At 42.4% G+C, this 20,820-nt stretch overlaps 1 protein-coding gene across 8 annotated transcripts in view; it reads right to left on the reverse strand.

Moving 5' to 3' along the window:
- Positions 1-20,820, reverse strand: part of FRYL (FRY like transcription coactivator) — a 158,478-nt gene that overhangs the window by 93,411 nt on the left and 44,247 nt on the right. Inside the window, exon 1 of one of the 8 annotated variants that reach the window (XM_072334012.1) lies at positions 19,467-19,591. The exons of the other annotated variants lie outside the window; for them this stretch is intronic. Coding sequence (XP_072190113.1) covers positions 19,467-19,542 — 76 coding nt within the window. The 5' untranslated portion in view covers positions 19,543-19,591. Of the gene's footprint in view, positions 1-19,466; positions 19,592-20,820 lie in introns of those variants that run through there. 8 annotated transcript variants of the gene reach the window in all.

A 20,820-nucleotide genomic window follows, 5' to 3' on the forward strand; every position in this document is an offset into this window, starting at 1 on the left:
GATGGTTGCAATTACGTCTGAAGTTATTTTATTTCTTTTAAATACAGTATGCAATTATAAAACAAGAATACTCAACACACTTTGGAGAAGGCCTCCATCATTCTCATCAAACTGATTATGTACTTAGTTGCTACGTTTAGCTCATTGCTAAGGTAGTAAGTCCTTTTATACAGCTTACATTTCATGATTCATCATTTTATGGTTATTTTCACAGCACAGATAGAATCACAGCTACTTCACGCTTCCTGTGATACTTGTTCCAGAAGAAGGTCTGAAAGTCCAACTGACAATATGACAATTTCAAAAGACTGAAAATATCTGCATTTTTACTTAATCGTTCTTTCATTAAACTCTTTGTCCCCATGCTCTGATAAACATCTAGACTATCTCACTCTACCTCATAGAAGTGAAATTAATATACATGGAAAGATATCTGCAACAAATATTGAGTGCTTCATAGCAATAACTCATTTACTTAACTAGAGAAACCACTTACTTCCTAATAAGGACCCTGATGCGCAATAGAGGCAATCTAATCTGCCCAGTAATCACCCCAATTCTTCATGAGCAGAGCCAAAGTGTTAAGTCTCCCATGTCAAAGCCAGCAGTCTTTTCTCTACAGCAACGTATTAAAAAACCCTATCTTTTTTTCTCCCAATTCTCCAATTATTTTATACCATCAAGTTCTCAGTTCCAAAGTGTCCTTACTCACAGAAGTGACCAAAAAAATGTTTCCTTGAATGTGCTTCATTATTTGAAAAAAAGAAATGGCAAACATTTTTCTGAAGACCAAGAAGCTTACCATATACCATATACTTCTCTATTAAAGATGCCCTTTCCAAACTTTAGCCTTCGGTCTACAGCTCAAGTATAAGAAAGAGCCATTCGAAAACCAATCACAGATTGCTGGCAAAAGAAATACAGTACACCCTCAATGGAGATGCTTTTTCAGAACTCATTAAATAAAAGGCAAAAAAAATTAAGTTATGGGGGGACACTACAAAATAACATTAATTTAAAAGTCTGGAGTATGCATTAAATGATCTATGTCTGTCAGTCATATATTTACTTAGGTCATGCAGATTTGCTTTCAGAATGGAGAGGGTAGGACGCAGCAGGTATCCAGATGGTTTACTTGGGCTACACAAGCTTGTGATGCTGCAAGAATAGCCATGGGTACCTCCTCAGCTTTTGTCCAAACACACACCAATCGTGCTACTGCAAGGAGCCTGTTCCCAAGCTGAATATATTGACCTATTATCTCCAGCTGCACTGAGCACCAGCTGACCTCATGCACAGCCAGCACATCTGCACGCACAGTGCTGGGCGGCTCCTCGGTTCAGCAGCATCACACAGCCCAGAGCTGGCTCCAGTTGGGCACTGCAGCAGAAAGCCTCTGCATCTGTCAAGGCTAAGAAATACTGTGCAGCACAGTGTAGCGGAGCCGGCTGCCTTCCAGGTAGAGGGAAAGTGGCACTGAGCTAGATATAGCGACCCACCAGGCATCATGCTGTATTTATCCAGCTGTCTCCATTGATTTCACCAACACTCATTTATCTGCAAAATGTTACTTGTGATAACAGATTACAGCAAAAGGAAAGAGAAGAAATTCCAGACTTGTAAAATATACACATATACTAATTTTATTCACTTCCAGATCTCAAGGGACTTGGTTAGTTCAGCCATACAGCTAGTGTAATGCCTGTAAAGCCAAGTCAAATCTTTCAGTGACAGGAAGTTATACATATATTGATAACTTCCCCTCCGCTTCCAAATCAGAACTTGCACTTTTACCTCTGCAGTAAAAAATATTTCCCTACTGACAGTTTATCTAAGAAGCTTCAGATATCCCAGCCAGAGGCAGGAAAGAATAAACATACATCTATTTTACATCAATCAATGGAAGATGCATTCATTTCTAGCAGTCGCTAACTAAGTATATGACTAAATTGAAAAGGATGTCTTGGGATGGAATAGGGAAAGTTTTTTGAGCATATTGTGGAAACCGATACTATGACAGCTGGGTTTGCAAGCGGCCTCAAAGAACAGAAACAAACACCTCCCAGCAATCTTCTCAAGTTTCATCATGTAAAGCCATTTTTCTACTTCTACGGAAAACTGACTCAGCTAAAAGAATAGCTGTCAATGTTGTAGCTACAGGTACTCACATAAACCTTGCCTCCTGCCTGCAGCCTCTGAAAACACCTGCAAGAAATTTTAACCTTCCTCAACACACAGACTCCTCCACTAGTAAACCTCAACAAAAATATTACTCCAAGGCAACATAGACATGGCTGAAATTCTACGGCATAAAGTCTTAGTAAGGCAATATCGAGCTTTCTGCTATCTGAGACAGATTGCAACCCCCTTAGCAGATACAAGTTGCTACTGATGATCTTCATGTTTGAAGATCTTCACAATTGGCAGCTTTGCTGTTCCCAAGTAGTCTTTTCCTCCACACTACTGTTAAAACCTCTGACAATTTCACTTGGCACAATGTCATCTAGAAACCTAATGAAACAGTCTCCAAAAACAGAGAGAAGAGCAAAGAAATCAAATTATTACTTCAGATTCCAAGGTGCTGCTTTTCTTTATAAAAATAAGTTTAAGAAAAATTCTTCTACCCTTTCCACATCTGTGACCGTGGTCTGAGAGGCATTAAGTCAGCCTCCCATGGGTCAAACACACACAGATTACAGAAGCTCTCTGTCCTCCTTCTAAACTTGTTCTCACCAATGTCTTCTGGAGAGTTGTTGCTATATTCTCTGCCCACCAGCAGCTTTCTGCCCTTGTTGTACTGACTTACAGACGGCCTTTGGGGAAGCATCTGAGGAAAACAAGAAATGCTTGTTGCCTACTTGCTTTAAAGGCTGAGCAAATTCTAACCAGCAAATCTGTTTCCTGTACTGGACTTCATTTCTTGCAGTCTCTTCCCCAGCTTATTTTGAGAAGTGTCAAAGCAGAACGGTTATTTCTTTCCCAAAACTCCAGAGCATGGGAAGACAAAATAAATTACAAAGATCAGATTGGAAATACTACCTTTAAGTACTTCTTTTGCATAAATTTAGATAAAAAAGAAGAGAGAAACTGGACTCGTATCCTCCCCAAGAAATGCTGCTGATTTTGCCACTTCTTTATAAGGATTGTGCTAGTCATTCCCCCTAGCTCTGCACAGAGGTGAGAAGCAGCAACCCAGATAAATCTTTCTAAGCCTCTCCTGTTTGTGGAATGTAGCACAATTGCAAAAGACAAGTTTGAGTGCTCAGCCCCAACGAAAGCTTTCCTTCAGGTAAAAAAAAACAGCACCATAATTCTTTAAAGGTAGTAGCAAAGTAACACATGTTATCTTCATACGGTAAATATGGAATTGTTATTGAACAGGAAGAAGAGTCACGTATATCACTTATATCACACACAAGCATCTGAATCAGACGTGCAGGTATTTTCTACCTATGGAAGGCAGAAAACAGAAATAACTTTCTCAAGAAATATCACGGCTGAAAACGAGGCCAGCTCTGCCACAAGGACAGTGCCTGGACCTCTAGGGCAGCCAGTCAGCAGTGGAACAGCAGCTGTTGCCAGGTTTTCAAAGTCTGCCTATAGAGAACATCAGACCGAAGAGCTGCAAAGGCTCCTACAAGCTGCAGTCACAAAGATCCCTGCTGCAACTCAGCTGACCTCCCACATACATAATTCTAATCAGCAGGAGAATGGCAAAGGGGAATGTGAGGCCTATGATACAAGTAGCTGTTTCTGGAAGGAAGAAACCGAAAATCTAAGTAACAAAACCAGAAAAATATCCCTAGAATGTCTTACCAAACTAATTTTACCATATTCTAAAAACACAAGAGTTAGAGCCTAGAAAGGAAATACTGGTGGAGATTGCTACAAGCACATGCACAAAGAATTACAACTCCTCTGCCAATCATTTTACAGAGCCTTCTATGGCAGGCCATGTATGCAAACCAGTATTGGACAGGAAAAAGAAGATATTTGTGGGTAGGTTGGATAGCATAGGGTGCCAAAAGACCAAACCATACACAAGCAATTTGAAAACAACATGACAAAGCACAAAGATTTGTCCAGAGAAAGAGGAAATTGATTTAAACTAAGTTGTCTCAAGTCTTGCCCAGTCATTCTTGATTACAGCATGACATCAGGAAATCCTGACCATAAAAGTGTCAGAGCACTAAAATGGCAGTTTATATAATTTCTTTTGTAGAAGAACTGCCGGAACAGAAACCCTCCTCAGAAAAACCATTTCCATTAAAGAAAAAGTGTTTTGAATTTCACAGAAACCTTCATGCAGAAAGGCATCAAAATTATTTCATCACATACTTCAAAACTGCCAACGTATTTAACATGCTTTGTTTCACTCCCAGAAAGCTGTTGTCATGCAAGATCAGCTTAAAAAATCAGATAAAGCATAAGATACTATGTCCTGTCTCTTTCATCTGCCCCTAGGCTAGAACAAGACCATCACCTATGGATGTAGCACAGAGGCAGGAATGCAAATGGCACTGGCAATGCACCAGCGCTATGCCAAGAACATATCCTAATATCTCCGTTTCCTTCAAAATATTAAACTGTAATAACTGGGCACGTTCAACTGATCAAATTCTACTTACTTACTAATCTTGTGTTCTCTCAAAACAGTAACAAAGTAAGAATTATAAACAAAAACAAACACACTACATGTTTTGGTTCCTCTTAATACTTGTTCCTGTATCTTAATACTGGACTTCTACAGTGTAAGTCTTACCTCCGGTAACAATGCAACGAAGCGATTCTATTCCCACAGGATTAAACTGCAGAAGTGCTAAAGGCATTTAAAAGAGCTTTATCTCATGTTTAAGTCTTATTTAAGATCATTACTGCAGCAGAAGTAATGATTACAGTTTTCCTTTAAATACAGAAAGCAGGAACAGAATGGTGTGACTCTGGCTTGATATCTTGGTTCTTCTGATCCGTGTACCCTCAGGAAAATGTAAACTGAGCTCCCAAGAGGTCTGAGCTAGCAGTATTCCCTAACTTTCAAAGGGAGCCATTAGCACCGGTTCATTGCCATACCAGCTGTGGTTTTAGACAGCACAACCTAATGAATGCACTGAACAGCAAAGGCCATAGCCTGTGAAAGCCCTGCAGACATGCCCTTATTCTCTTCATTCCAACTCTTGCAGTCGAGAAGACAACTGGAAGGAGGTCGGCTCAGATAGCAAGCTATCTGGCATTGATTCCAACTATCACACCATCAAATTCTTCTCTACAAACACAAGCAATTAGAACTTTATCAATGATGTAAAAGCTGAATATTTTGATACAGTCTCACAGTTCATTGTTATGGCTTCAGCATTCAACAAAATTTTACCAGTAAAAACCCCAAAATTAAGTACCCACTTGAACCTAACATGTATGGATAATCCACTGGCTTCTATCAGTGTTCCCCAGCATTTTGCCACTCGCAGACTACAGAGCAAAAGTAAGCTTCCCAGCTTTGGTTTGCTTTCTTCTAATTCACATTGAGCATCTCAGAAGGATGGTCAGCTTCTAACATCTCAAGTGAGAGGGAAGCTTGCAGGTGAACTTACTCACATTGCCTTTCTCACCTTTTCTACTCAGTACAGTAAGTATGGCCACGTCAGCCTGCAGGGACGCAGAGAATGAAACATTTGCTGCTAACGGATAAATCTGTTTCTTCCTTTACAGGTTTTCACAATGAAGGCTGGACCAGGATGGAAACATATTGATGCTGTGATCACTGGAGAAGCTGCCACTAAATTCCTGAGCTAAATCTGATCTGTTTGTCATTGGACAAACATACATACATATATATATATATATATACACACACACATATATATATATGCCATCAGTGCTTGGATAAATGATGTTAAGTTAAAAAGCACACAGGAGGTGAAGGCAGCAGTGTGAAGATAAACCACACAGGACAGGACAGGAAGAAAAGAAGGAAAGAGAATTTCAGATTTCCATATACATTGTTCTGTATGTTAAGAAAACACACATTTCCATAGCAACGACAAGATTGAATTTCTTCTAAATATCTATTTTTATTGCATGCTCACTACATGAGGAGGAGGGAAAGCACAGACTAAACTCTATATGTAAAGCTTTAAGGAATAGTACCTAAAAAAAGGAAGTTGTGGATGGAGCACTGACGGAATCCAAACACACTGATATATGGCTGCACAGACAGCTTATTTCTAACCATCATTCCCATACACACACATATCCTTGATGAAGTTTTGTTTCCCTTTAACATATGAATACATATGCTACAAAAAACAAACAAAAGCCTCAAGCAACACAGTCACTGTTACCATGAGCATGCCTGCACTAAAAGGCAAAGAGAAAAAATATGCTCTTCTTAATCTCATTCATGTTTCTCTGGAAAACCAGAACTCCCCATCCTCCTTCTGCAGTATTAAAGATATTAAATAAACAAACAAACAAAACACACTCTATGAACCCAATCTAGAAGCGGGTACTAAAAATCCCTATTGATCCAGTGTACTGAGACAAAACAATGAGGGAATGCTTGACAAATTGCATTTGGTCTGATTTCAGGGTAGGGGCAGAAGCCAGCAGTTCTTGCAAGGAGTTTCCTGGCCCTGCACAACCCAAGGTAGTTGGTTTTATATCCCCTTCCCTTCTGCTCATTCCCTGCCTGTGAGAAAAGTGCAATTCCTGCTCCTTGTAGAAAGAGGAAAAGACTTTTGCTCATTATCCTCATTATGCTCATTATCCTCAATTAATCTCATTAATGTCAATCTGATACCTTTCCTAAGTTAATGCTAGAAGTAATGAATATTAGCAGCTTTGTTGTAAAAAGTGATTTGGGAAAAAAAACTCTGGAGCATCAGTTGTAAAGTAGCCAATAACTTCATATCGTGCACTTTTTAATCTATAAAGAGAAAATATCATTTTCTTTTCAACTGTTCCACGTAAGTATGTTAGTATATAAGACAAAAACTATTTCTACAAAGCTTGAACACAAATTACCTTAGCCTTGATTGGGTCTATTTAAAGAACATTTTCCCATCTTTTATAGTGAATGCCTAGTGAAGCCACCAGAAACGTTTTAATAGTACTTCTGATATTGTGGCATACTTTGCAAATTGAAGTGCAAGACACATACTCGAGGGTTAAAAAAACCCACAAGTCAACAGATTTGAGCAGTAGAACATGCTCCAGTACACACAAATCAGGGCTAGGACAAGACCCATGAACAAAGTATCAGTTTCAGGAAAGAATAACCCATTTTTGGTTCTGCCAGTTTTGCCTTGCAATCAGTCCTCCAGGTGAACACACAAGCTGAAAAGAGAAGTAAATCAATGAGGACTAACTCAGTCTGCTAAATTCAATGCAAGTGTGTCACGGAGACAAAAACCAACACAACAGCATATTCTCCTAAGTTCACTGAGAAGAAACAAAATAATAGAACATTTTGCACACCTAGGTAACGAGTTAACTGTATCCAAAGAGAATAAGAGGGAAAAAAAGGAAGGATAAACAACATAGCTCCCTAAATAAAGTTTTCTATCCTGCAGTGCAGATAAACTGACAGAAAACTTGAGCTTTTCTGAAAATTCAGCACTTGCTGGGTTTTGTTTTCCTACACGACCACCGTCAGCACATCCGTAAGGTGGCTACTTCTAAAGTACAGCTTACGTTTCCTTGCAATGACACGTGAAGACCTCATAAGATTTTTGTGAAGTCAATGTTTCCAAATGAGCTGTTGTCTTTTGCATATTTCTGTTTCCCAAATGTACTCCCCCCTTTCATCCACTGAACTCCACGGGACAACAGCAAAGTCAACTGCAGGGCTGGTGAGGCTCTAGAATGTTTATTTGCAGGTTTGTTTTTGTGGGGAAAAAAATTGTTGAACGTGAAAATGAGGAAATATGTAGATGACTGAGCACTGTACTCTGGGATGCTAACACAAACTTATTTTGTTTCTATGATTAGCAACTGTTTTGACATTCCTCTGCACTTCTGAAGTCTTGGTGTAACAGCATAATGCAGCACTGAGCTCTAACGAAGCCCTACTTAAAGATCATCTTACATCAGTAAGCATGAGACACTTAGACCTCTTACTGGATCTCCTGAAGAAATTTCTATACGCTTTCCACAAATAAAAGTAAACTAACCCAATAAGAATCTGCAGTTTTGCAACTTCCTAGAAAATAGACAACCAGCTTCAGGGCTTTGAGTCTTCAGAGAAAGTAACAATGCAAGGGCACAGCACAAGGCAAGCTGTTAATGCTCACACAGCTTGCAAACCGCACCCAGTGCTAGAACCGGACCTCTGAAAGAAGACAATACCAAGTGTGGTGCAGTGCTATTCTTAGCCACTGTAAACACACCAAGCTTTCAGAGTTAACAGCCGCTTTGTCAGATCCTAGGGAGGAGGCTAGTCACATCTGAAACAAAAATAGGTTATCATATGCTTGTCCATGGAAGTCCAAAACACATGGTTAAACTGGCTGTTCAAAAGATTTTGGCTGTACTGAACTGGAATTAAAAGGCAAAAGAAAAAGGATTTTTTCTTCTAGCCTTCTCTGTCTCCACTTAAAACTTCCTACCCATTTCCACTTTACTTCAGAAAGTAGTTTGCCTTCTCAAAAAGAAGAGCTTTCATCTGGTTTCAATACATTCTTAGGAACTCTAAAAAGTGTCTAAGTGCATGGTCACAGAGAACTGCAATCGAGAGGCTCAGGTCAGTATGAACTGAGGGTGTGGAAGTACCAGAGGAGCTCACAGCAGGGAGAAAAGGGGCTCTTGGAGTGGCTGGTGCTATTGGCACCCATGTGAGCACGTCATGGAGACCCCAGCACATCTACCTGCAACTTCACAATCCACCCAGGTCTTTCCACAAAGAATTATGATGACTGCTAATGATCTAAAATGTATACATAGTTTACAGCTTACAAACCACCCTGAAGACATGAAGTCAGAGACATGGTATGAGGCACCCTTACCTATCATGTCACAGTAATGGATCCTGGACCTAACAGCTGGACATGAGGATCGTGGTGCCTTCCTGCTGGCCAAGTGCACCGCCCACTCCTGCCCTGCACACACTGCCAGGACCTTGTGAGACAGAGTGAGTGAATGAAAACCCAGTTTTTATTTTAAACAACATCACCTTCCCCCCGTACAAGTACTCATGTCCACATTTGAGATATGGTTTATACAATGTCGTGATGCTATTTCCTACGGTGCTTACTGATAGAAATTAATAGCATTGTTCCCATTTTTGTAGGAAGACTCAGGGAAAAACAACAACAAAAGTAGAAAGCATCCAGTCTACCAGAAAAATAATAAGAGACAGGTAACATCTATTCCGAGGCCTTTCATATGATAGACAGGTATAAACATGTGTCTATATCTAAATCCAGATTTTAAAGAAAGCACCCCATAAGGAGGTAGGACAACTGAATCCCAGCTACATTCAGAACTGCAACTCAGCATCCAGCTAGACGAGCCATACACACTGATACCAACGGCCATTAATGGCAGCAACAATATTTGGGTGATATTTTAGAGGACAACAGTTTTCTACAGATATAAGAGAAAAGAAATCTACCAGAAGAAAACCTTCTAACTACTAAGATTCTGCTTTACAAATTCTCCAACGTGCTGCCCTCTTTAGAAACAGAGACTGGAATTTCTTAGCAGAGGACATCACAAATGCAATTGTATAACCCATCAATCTCTTGACTACTACTATATGAAGGAAGAAAACATCACACAGGTTACTGACCAGAAGTAGTGCAGATCAGCAGGCAATGCTCCCATCTCCTAACCTTCAACATATAAACATACTAGCACACCTGAAACACATGCAATGCTTGTTTCATCCTTGTTCTGCTATACTGTTACTAAAAATGTTTTCACATGTTGCCCAAATATTCCTTCTCAGTGCTGGAAACATTGTCTTTTCTGGTGAAGTTTCTGAACCTCCGCCTCATCAGTATGTGAGGCACACAGGGAAAATCTGTATGTACTCTAAGAAAACACACTACTTCATTAATCACTCTTAAGTAGTAAGATACAGATTTCATTAATAAGATGAGAACAACTCTGCTTGCAGAGGATGGCAAGCATAGAGGAAGGAAAACACGTTGTGCTTGGCAGCTGCGGTGACTACAGATTTCGTCAGGGATTAGGGCCTGGAGACTGACCGCAGTGCCACAAACAGTGCTTCAGTGCTGACATCTGGAACAGGACCAACTCAAGCTATGAAATGGAACAAGCCTTGGTCACCCTTGAGTTACATTGTAAGCCAGTGCCCTAGAAATTGGAGTTGCATGTTCAAAGCTCATCATTCATCTTTTCCTCGCTGACATGGTATTTAAGTTTGTATGGTCACATATTGATATCACCATAAAATACTGTGATACTTTTTGTCATGCCATAAAAATCTAGTCGCTATAGGGCTGACTGGAAGCTCCCAAGTCCCACAACAGAGATTCAGCTTTTCTGCAGGAAGCAGTCTGCTCAGCAATGTGGCTTACACACTGCTAAGTCATAGAAGTAACACAGAAAGGAGCAACGTTTAATCTCAAGAAACCTGCTTCCAATACTCTGCTAAAGCACCTGCATATGATAAGAAGCACAGGTTAGAGAAACAAAGTAAACTCAAAAGAAAAATATGCATTTCTAACTACTGATGCATATGAGAACTTGCAACACCTAATTATGCTCTCTTATGTCAGTGGGTCAACAAGTGTGGGCCCATAAGCCACCAGAGTGCCCTTGTGGCCAAGAAAGCCAATGGTACCTTGGGGTGCATAAATAATAGCATGGCCAGCAGGTCAAAGATGGTGATCCTCCCCCTCTACTTTGCCCTGCTGGGGTCACACCTGGAGTACTGTGATTTGTGGGCTCTCCAGTTCAAGGAAGACAGGGAACTTTTAGATAGTCTATCAGAGGCCCACAAAGACAGTGATGCGCCTGAAGTATCTCCCTGAAGAGAAAAGGCTAAGAGGACTGGGCCAGTTCAGCCTGGAGAAGGCTGGGGCAGGAATCTTATCAGTGCTTACAAATATCTAAAGACAGGAGTCAAGTGGATGAGGAGAGCCTATTGGATGCTTGAGGACTGAAACAGTGAAAATCCCATCCACCACAAATGAGACTGGTGTGCTCTTCAGCACCTTTCTGACCCTCTAGCTCTGAGAGAGCTAAAACTATACAATATTGATTGTCATTCGTTGGCAGCCAGCCATAATAACCTCAAAACTGTAAATATAAAACCAAAATATTCTGAAGGGTATGGGACCATTTTTCTTGGCACCATTAATGTAAATGGTCTTAAAAGAAGTAAGAAGAGATAATAAATCTTGAGAAAGAACTAAAAAAGTCCAATAATATACCTAGCAAAACAATACTGACACTAAAATCAACTAAGGATGCAGAACTTCTTCACTTCAAGTCTTTAGAATAAGCAGTGCATACATGTTTGACTCTGAAAACTTGCATAACCTCTGCCCTGCATAGTTTACTAAAGGAAGACAGCATCTGAGTACAGTGAGATTCAGTACCAATGAGATTCATCCTTAGTTCAACACGCTTCAGAAAGTTTTTATGCTCAGCTGTCTATTTCACAACCTACATCACATTTTAAATAGTGAAATGCTACAAGGGTTGGTACCAAAAATAAGTCTGCACCCCCCCTTAGCTGTCCTGCTGTTCTCTACTCTGTTGGATAAGACAGCATGCCATCTTGCTGCCCCTGCCCTCTTCAAGATAGATATATGTACATGTCTGGACATTATATACATATGTCCTTTGAACAGTACTACGCCAGCATATGTTGTGGAAACTTCTAAGAGTACAAACGCTTTCCTCTGGGTTATTTTTCACCATATTTATGAAACCTGGTCTTGCCTGTACTGATTTACTTAATGTTTTGTTTTGTTGTTGTTTTAGTTTACGATGTAGTTTGTTTTCTGTCCTGCAAAGGAACACTTACAGCATCAAGCACGCTTTCCAGTTGTTATTGTCTGTTTAATTTACAGTTATTTAAGAAGAGAGAAAAGAAAAAAGTCCTTGAAGTCTTTATTTTGATCTTTTTTTTCCCTCTTACCCCATGCACTTCTGGCAGCAAATTACTTTTCCTACCTTTTTTTTTCTGAAGAGAATTCAAAAGGTAAGAACATCCCTGCAAGCAGAACAACACAAGAACCTACCTTAACATCCCTATTCAGTCTGTCACGTTTTTGTATCCCAAACAGCTATCCAAGAAAATCTGAACATCTCAGCCAGATCTCAGTACAACTGGGCTATCTTCCTCCTTTCTCTTCTTTGCTGTCATAAAAATGAAGCGTCAGTTACCACCCTGCCTTTTTTCCAGGACAAGACCCCATTTGTAGCTGAAAGAACAGTACAAATCTGGTGATGTTTGGCCCAACTGCTGTGTCCCACTGACAGCTGGCACAAACAAGATGTCAACGAGAGAGAAGAGACAGGTTTCCACTGAGATGTCAGACACTATTTCCTAATGCAGAGCTGGTGTTAGGCTTAAGACCAGCTAAGCTGATATTGAACAGTAACCCAAATGCACCAGCACCTCACAAACAAGTCCTTCAGATGAGGAATTCCTCTAAGTTCTAGCTCAGCAGTAAAAAACATAGGGATGATGAACAAGGAAAAAGAAATCTACAGTTCCCAGGGCTACTTACAGTGCTTTACACATTGTGACTTAAAATTTCTTTCTAATATCCATTAATTAGTTAGTATTGACTTGCATGTGCTCAAGGCACTAAAACATCTTTCTGGACCAGCAATAGGCTACAAAGGATGTTTCATAAGTAATGCTGAAAATATCCCCAGTCCACACGGCAGCTGTACCCAATGGGCAGGACCAGAGGAGTCATTTATGTCACGTTTCCCTAGAATCTCTTTGAGCATTAAACTACTTCTAGAACTTGAACAGACTGTTGAAGCAAGAAACCTACAAACACTGCTGCATTCAACAACAGCAAAATATTTTAGAGGCTCAAAAGGTTGTGTGGTTTATTTATTTATTGTCTTTCTTTTTTTCTTTCCAAACTCAGAGCAGCCTTCTATATATACTTGAGGATAGCTCAGTTGGAACCACCTCCAAAGATCATCCAGTCCAACTGCCTGACCACTTCAGGGCTAACCAAAGTTAAAGAATGTTTTTGATGAGGGCATCATCCTAATGCCAATTGAACTATGAATGACACTGAAGCTATGTACATCGAACAAAAACTACTCTTGTTCCTCCTTAAGTTATCAAATTCTTTATTCTTAGGAGAAGAAAGAGAAGAGTTAAAGAGCGAGGATTTTTGTTTTCAGTCATATGCTTGTTGTTCTCCAGCACTGCTTTAAAGTATTATTTATTCAGTATTTACTCTGAAAGGAAGAAATTTTGTCCTATGTATATTGTTTGCTTTTAACTATACCCATCAACAGCACCAAGTCTAAATGCTGACGTAAATAATTAAAGGGTCATAAAAAAAAATCCAATTCTGTAACTGTATTGAAACATTTTCCAGCTATAAATAATTCAGCATTTTGACCATCTCCATATTTACTTCCTGATCGGTCCATAGTTCCTCGTGGCCCTATATACTTTAGGTTACAGGGACCTCATTTGATTTAGAATGGCCTTTTCCTCTTGAGGTTTGTATTTACACTTTATATTGTACTGTATCTGTACTGAATTTAGAAGCTCCCTTTGACTACCATCATTATACTTTTTGGACAAATAAGGAAGAATATACATCTATTTTTTTTTTAAACAAGGGATAACTGCAATTACATGCCAACAAGATATAACATAGCAAACCATATTTCTGCTCTATAGCGCTCTGAAGATTTCAACCACTTTTCTAAACAAATAAATACTGTTTTGTCAGTGATCTCTTAAACGCTGTTAAATCTCCAGTGTCTGAACCTTTCCCCTTCCAATACAAAATCAGCAGAGCAAGAGTTTTAAAAAAAAGAAAATAGTCAGCAGAAACGGGATATTTGATATGGGTTGCTGCAGTTGGTTTATCTGGAGCTTTCCTGAAGTTCATGCAGAGCACGCAGTTTATTCTAGCAATAGCAGCTGACAGAGGGGTTTGTATGTGGGGCACTTTCTCCTTTCAATAGCATTCTCTTCTGCAATCTGAATCATTACAAAATCCAGTTGAGTTATGGGTTTAGCAAAAGGTATATTGTTTTAATAGAAAGAATGCCCTGAAGGAAAGCTCATTCTAGCATATCTATGCCTGATGAAAATAAATAATGCATGGCCCAACACATATCGTACTTACTACAACGCAAGCAGCTTGTTTAAAAATGTATATGAAGAACCACACATGACATCATCTTCAAAAGAAATCCTAATTCAACATTTTCCATGACAACATTTAGAAAAGTCCAAAATTAAGGCCCAAAATATTTTATATCCTCATCTACTTATGATCTCTACAAATCTGGTCACATACAATTCTCTGATGAGCCTCCAGGCCCTTACGTCCAATCTACATCAAATTTCCATCAAGTTTTAAAGCACAGAAGGTGGGTATCAAATAGATACAGCCAAAAAAGGGGGAAAAATACATGCATCGATGTGTTCAGTAAGAGTGAAAGTTGTGGAAAAAGATTCACACAGTCATGCAGAAATAAAATGAGCAAATATAAAGGAAGCTTGTGTGCAGCCCATGTGAGAGCAAGGCTCCACAGCCCAGCTGAGCTGAAGCACCAGGCACTGAAAGAGGCAGTCACCATCGTGCTCGTGCACAGCCGGTCCCAGCCCTTCCTGCACACCAGTCCATGCTCCACCCAACTCTGCCTCACAGTAACTCTTGTTTGGCTCATTAAATGAAAGAAAAACTTTCTCCAACTTCCCGAGAAAAATTCTGCTGATGTAATGACTGAAACCTGCTCACTAAAAGGATGAGACAAGCACCACAGGTGGCAGATAAGAAGGTGACGTGGCTGCATAGGTGGACCAAAGCCCCTTTTGTGGGGTCAGACATGGAGTGAAGTGTCCGTGCTCATCCAGCTCACCTCTCCAACACCTAATAGAAAACTGAAACATAAGTTCAACACCTTGGAGGCTTTCACAGAATCACAGAATTGTAGGGGTTGGAAGGGAGCTCTAGAGATCATCGAGTCCAACCCCCCTGCCAAAGCAGGCTCCCTACACCACGTAGGAGCATCCATTTTTCAGTTGGGGTGGTACCGATGATTTGACTGGTTTGAATCATCTTACAGTCTAGCTGTCTCCTTACAGCCTGTTTACTGACCTCCAGGGGGAAAAAAATCCTTTTAAGTAGTTCCTTTTCTTCATATACAAGATTTGATTACACATAACATTAGTGCCACTTCATTCAATTGAATGTATTCCCGCAGTGCACATGGCCATCATTAGAGGCCACCAAATACTGAGGCTACGTTCCACAATCCCTTTTTACTCAAAATGCAGAAATCAGTTCTCATTTCATTGGGTGGTCGACTGCTGCCATAACTTCGCTTTACCATGACAACTAACAGTCTGTGGCAAGGCCACTGTAAGCCTCTCTCCATAGTAAACAAACTTACTGCTTCAGCAGTACGGGGAACAAATATGTAATTACATTTACTGCCACAAAATACAGTTGGAAACAAACCAGAATGTACAAAAACTTATCATAAATTTGAATTCATTTTTAATTTTGAAATATCACTTTTCAGCATAACAAAACCATTCTGGGAGGTAATAGTGATAGGAGAAATGGGTACATTTCCCAAACATACTGTATGGAATGTCAGTATGTAAGCACTCACTAGCATGACTTTTTAAAGTCGTGGTAACAATTAACAAAACCTTTCCTTCAGGAGGACTAAGCATTATTATTTGGGATGTTTAATGCTGGAGAAATAAAGTTAATAACCTGTTCAATATTGCTTGAAAAGACAACAAATATGATCTCAGGAAAATAAGATCTCTCTTGATAGTGAAATAGCACACGTTTTGCTATTATGTTACTGTAGTATGTTACAGTGTATGATACACACCTGCCACTAGGAATGCCTGCAGGTTCCCCGGGCCATCACTGCTTACTACTGCCCCAAAGGCCACTTTGGAGCAGAAGCAATCATGAAGCACCTTAACACTCCTTTCTCTTCCTACGCTTCATTTTTCTTTGCAGTCTAACAGTTACAGGGAAGGAAAGTAGAAATTAATCAGAGTGATGATTCTTGAAGTATTAACAAACTGTGCATATATTGCTTTAAACAGAAGCAAGATGCAGGAGAAGCAGTAAAGCTGCCCTCCTGGCAAGTGCACATCCAGCTCTGCAGCAGCCCTCGGCCATCTCCTCCCAAAGGACAGGACCAACAACAGAACATTTGAACTACTGTTTCTTACACATTCCCTTCCTATACATGCCCCTGTTAAGACAATTTGAGGTGATGTCATCCTTCTCAGTTAAAGCATACCATATCATCTGCCATGAAATGAAAAGCCACAGGGCAAAAACGTGCCTGTAACATCAAACTTGTTCAATAGCGGAGCAGTGACTCTCCTGAGAGCCAAAAGTCCATTCCTTGTTGGTAACAGAGAAAACATGCTTCACTTGGGTAATCCTTGGGAAGGAGAGCAGCCCTGAGCCCACATGATTTCACCCCATCACCAGGCAGATGGCTCCAAGCTACCTGCCAATGCTCAGCAGTTGAAGCGATGCTAATTCACCTCCATTCTGTCTTCTTTCTTTCTGATTTTAGAATATATTTCCAAGAGCAGCTGTTGGACAGATCCAGCATCCTTTCCTGCCACAGCATGGTTTGTACATTCCCAGGTTCTAGGAACTTTTACTCCCAAACCAAGGCGAGCAAACAGACACCAAGACTCCCACAGCCTCCTCCAGCACAGAGATACCCTCCTGAGTACATGCACTTACTGACAGACAGACACGGGGCAGAAACAAAACAAAAACTTGAGCCTTTCCTATTAGAAAAACAATGGATACTTTTCATCTCAATTTTCACTCTCTGGAAATAATTATTTACTTCTGAATTTGACAAGACGACCCTTGTGGCAGGTGTTAGGAACACAGAAGAGCTTGTAGGAAGCAGTAAGGGGATGGTGCTCACCAGGAAGCTGACCACAAGCTCCAGAAATACATACAGAGCTGTCATGAAAATACATGAGTCGTGTCAGAGAAAGGCTACCCTTGCACACTGCTTCTCTTTGTAAACAGCATCACATTTGGCTTTGGAACATATTTATTGTATTACCAAAAGTACTTCTTGTGGTATCCAGACCTCCATCGAACAAAGGGTTTGTGGACAAACATGAGTGCTTATGAGTGCTTTCTCATACCAGCTGATGTAAATAACTGTAACTACATGCCCTCCTGCTGCAGAACCAGAAACCTCCAAAGCATCACCCCACAGATTACAGATACATCCTTCAATGAGATAAACACGACTCATAACTTTCATGTCACGTGTTTTTTCCACCTTTAGGACTCAGACGCAGTATTGTGGCTACAACTCCTTAGATACGCAACCCCAAAACAAGCTCACATGAAGTCACCAATCCATCCATCGCTGCAGCAAGCAAACAATCCTTGGGCAGGAACACCCTCCCTACAGCACTGGTTTAAAAGGCCATGCCTGACTCCCTTCAAAAAGAAGTAATGCCTAAAATTGTTGGCAGAGTGACAGCATTCTGAAACTAGGCCATACAAGTGTCACTTCATTGTTGTCAATGAAAGAAGAAAGATCAACTACAATAAAACCTCAGCCAGGCCAGCACTGCAGCACCATTGTGCAAGCTAAGCAAGCCCTCAGCCGGGGTCGGCGGGAGCAGGACATGCTCTGTATGAGTGCTTATATAAACGTGCACAAGCACGTGCACTTCTGCTCTGATACTTCTCGGCATACAGTGTTCTCAAGTTACTTAAAAATTCTTTAAGAAAACACAGGAGAAACCTTTCTTACGTAATCTCTCAGCAGATGCGAGTTTATTGAATTTCCAAGCACATGCTCAACATAAATATTACGTAACTCCTTGCTCTGCACACACTGCATCACTTGATTGGAAAATGTTTTAGGGGACAGAAAGCAAGCGGCCTGGGTGCGAGTTACAGCTCAGGCCTGTGCCCAGTCACACACCGCAGCAGCTGCAACCGTGTCCACTCATATGAGTGGAGCCACTACTGTGAGGAACGCAGGCTGAAGTGCAGCAGCACAGCACCATCCCACCTCCTGGCAGGGCCACGGAGCTGCTGCTCACACAGCAGAGGGCACAGGGGGAGCACGATGCTGTGTAGCATCTCCTCATGTACCCTTTGTTACCATCATTGCCCCGTCACAGCCAGCACTGCTGTCTGATCACGAGCCTGCAGTTTGCCTTCTTATTGACACAGCACTTATTTAGCCAGCTACAGGCTCAATTTGTTGCAACTGAATGCATCCCATGTTCTGCTTCAAGTTGGAAATAATACGCATTAGTAAAATCAACCTCAGGGATTCGTGATCCTTTCCACGACATCTTCAACTTGTACTGTTAAATATATGCTTAAATTACAGTTATTTATGAGTCAGCAAGAACATCAGTTAACTGCAGAGTACAAAGCAGAACCTGGAACAGCTAAACCCTCAAGACAGGCACAAAAGCAGCAGAGGGATGTCAGCTTTGAAATACTCTCGGATTCAAGTTAGAGCTGTCCATCTGGAGGCTGCCAGTCCACAATGCAGATCTCAGCATCAGTGCCAAAAGCAAACCATGCCTGGGCTGCTGGGGCATGCCGTGTACCTGCATACCCCCAGCCAGCAAACACGTTGCTAATTCCTTACCAGTCTTTCTGAGCAGAACGTGTGTGGATCACAAACCCCAGCAGCTCCAGAAGAGCGCTAGTGAGGAAAAGCCTGGGGCAGCACCTCGCAGAGCTCACACCCAGCTGAGACACAGGATGCAGCCTGCTTCAGCTGTTCTTTTGCTGTTACAAACAGAAGGCAAGGGATGTCGGGCAACGTACAGCCTGTCACTCCATCACTCTGTATCAGTCATGCTCGGGCAGCAGTGGCCCTGCGCAAGGGCTGCGGGTGGGGTGAAGCAAGGGCAGAGTGGCTGCCCCTGCCCAGCACCACGGCCCTTCTCAGCCTGAACAGTCTCAGTGGGAGCCCAGTCCGAGCACAGTGTGCTTTCTGCAGCTGCAATGATCGCTCTAAGGCACCCTGCTGCCTGCCGCCTCAGGGAGCCTCATCAGCCTGGGATAACCGCGGCTCAAATTAACGCCTCACACGCCCAAACTCCCAAAGCCCGGTTACATAAGGGCCGGCACACTGTGCCTCGTCCCACGCTCCGGCCGGGCGCCCCGCACGCCTCGCCCCGGCACGGGACCGCCACAACTGCCGTCACGGCTCAGCTCCACGCGGCAGCACGCAGAAGCCGAGCGGGCGCGGGGCCGCGGCTCCCGGCGCAGCGCCGTACTCACCGCTGCCGCCGCTCCAGGACTTGAGCAGGGACTTGATGCTAATTTCGAAGAAGAGCGAGTCCTGCAGGCTGAGCATGGTGCCGGCTGCGGGCGGCAGCACCGCCGACCCGCCGCCGCGCGCCCTCCCGCTGACGCAGGGCCCGGGGGGCGCGCACTGACTGCGGAGGCGGGCGGCGGGCCGGGGGCGGGGCCGGGCGGGCGCACCGGCGGGGGCGAGCGGGGGGCGCTCCCCGCGGGACCCTTCCGTGCCGGCCCGGTGCGTGGCGCCGCGCCCCGCCCGCAGGCTGCCCACGGCCCGTCTCCCGCCGGAGAGAAACCCTTTCCCTTCGCGGAAACGGACGGCGGGAGGCGAGGGCTACGCGCACGCTGCCATAACTTCTCATGGCTGCGATCAGCCGGTCAACGAAAGGCCCCTTTCCAGCCCATCCGCACCCCTACTTCGAACTATACGGGGAGTAGAAAAAGCTGTCTACAGTTTGCCGAGTCTGATTTAAAACTTGTAACCGACGTTACAATTAGAGAATTAATGATATTCAATGCCAAGCACTGCTCCGTGCAGCGCAGGATGAGCTCAGCAGCCCGGGCCAAGCAGAACGGCGGCACCGGGCACAGGTCGCTGCAGCACCGGCTGTCCGCAGCAGGTGTGGAAGGGCCGCTGGCCAATAAGTTGAGCCACACAACGCAGTCCAGGCTAAAATGCACGATACAGGGGGCCAGCATACGCTCCACTAAATCTGCTGTAAAGACATCAAACAAACACCAAAGCCTCGGAGCTGCCCCTACGCTGTAGAAGTAAAGCAGCCGGGAGGAGGAAGTCACGCATACGGCACTGCCAAGGGACGTCCGTAAGAACGGCGCACATCCCGTATTTATCGCTCTGTCCATGCAGCAAGCTTATTTTCTTGCGTGCAGACTGAGCGACACTTTAGGACACTGCATCAACCTTTCTTTCACAACTCAATTCAAGTAATATTACCTAACCTGGTGCCTCCCCTTTACCTCATAATCATTTTTCATCACTTCTTTTATGAATACATTCAGAGTTATACTCCAAGCATTTCATTTTCCTCTTACTAAATAGGAAATAAAGAGGTTGTATTTTGTTATTAGTGAGATAGAAAGGTCAGATTTTGGAACTGGCTGATGAATTTCACCACTAATTTGAAAGGCTGTATTAATTATGGTTAGTCCCTGACTGCCTTCAACACTGGGCTACAGAGAGTTCTTCAAAGGAGGCCTTGTTAACAGCACACATTCCAAAATCATGAGCCAACTCTCCCAGCACCTCCAAAATAATGACTTCTAAAATACACTCTGGGTTCTTTGTACTTGTACCACCACCACTCAGCTTTTA

This window comes from Excalfactoria chinensis, chromosome 4 (assembly GCF_039878825.1).
Source record: "Excalfactoria chinensis isolate bCotChi1 chromosome 4, bCotChi1.hap2, whole genome shotgun sequence".
NCBI classification, from domain to species: Eukaryota; Metazoa; Chordata; class Aves; order Galliformes; family Phasianidae; genus Excalfactoria; species Excalfactoria chinensis.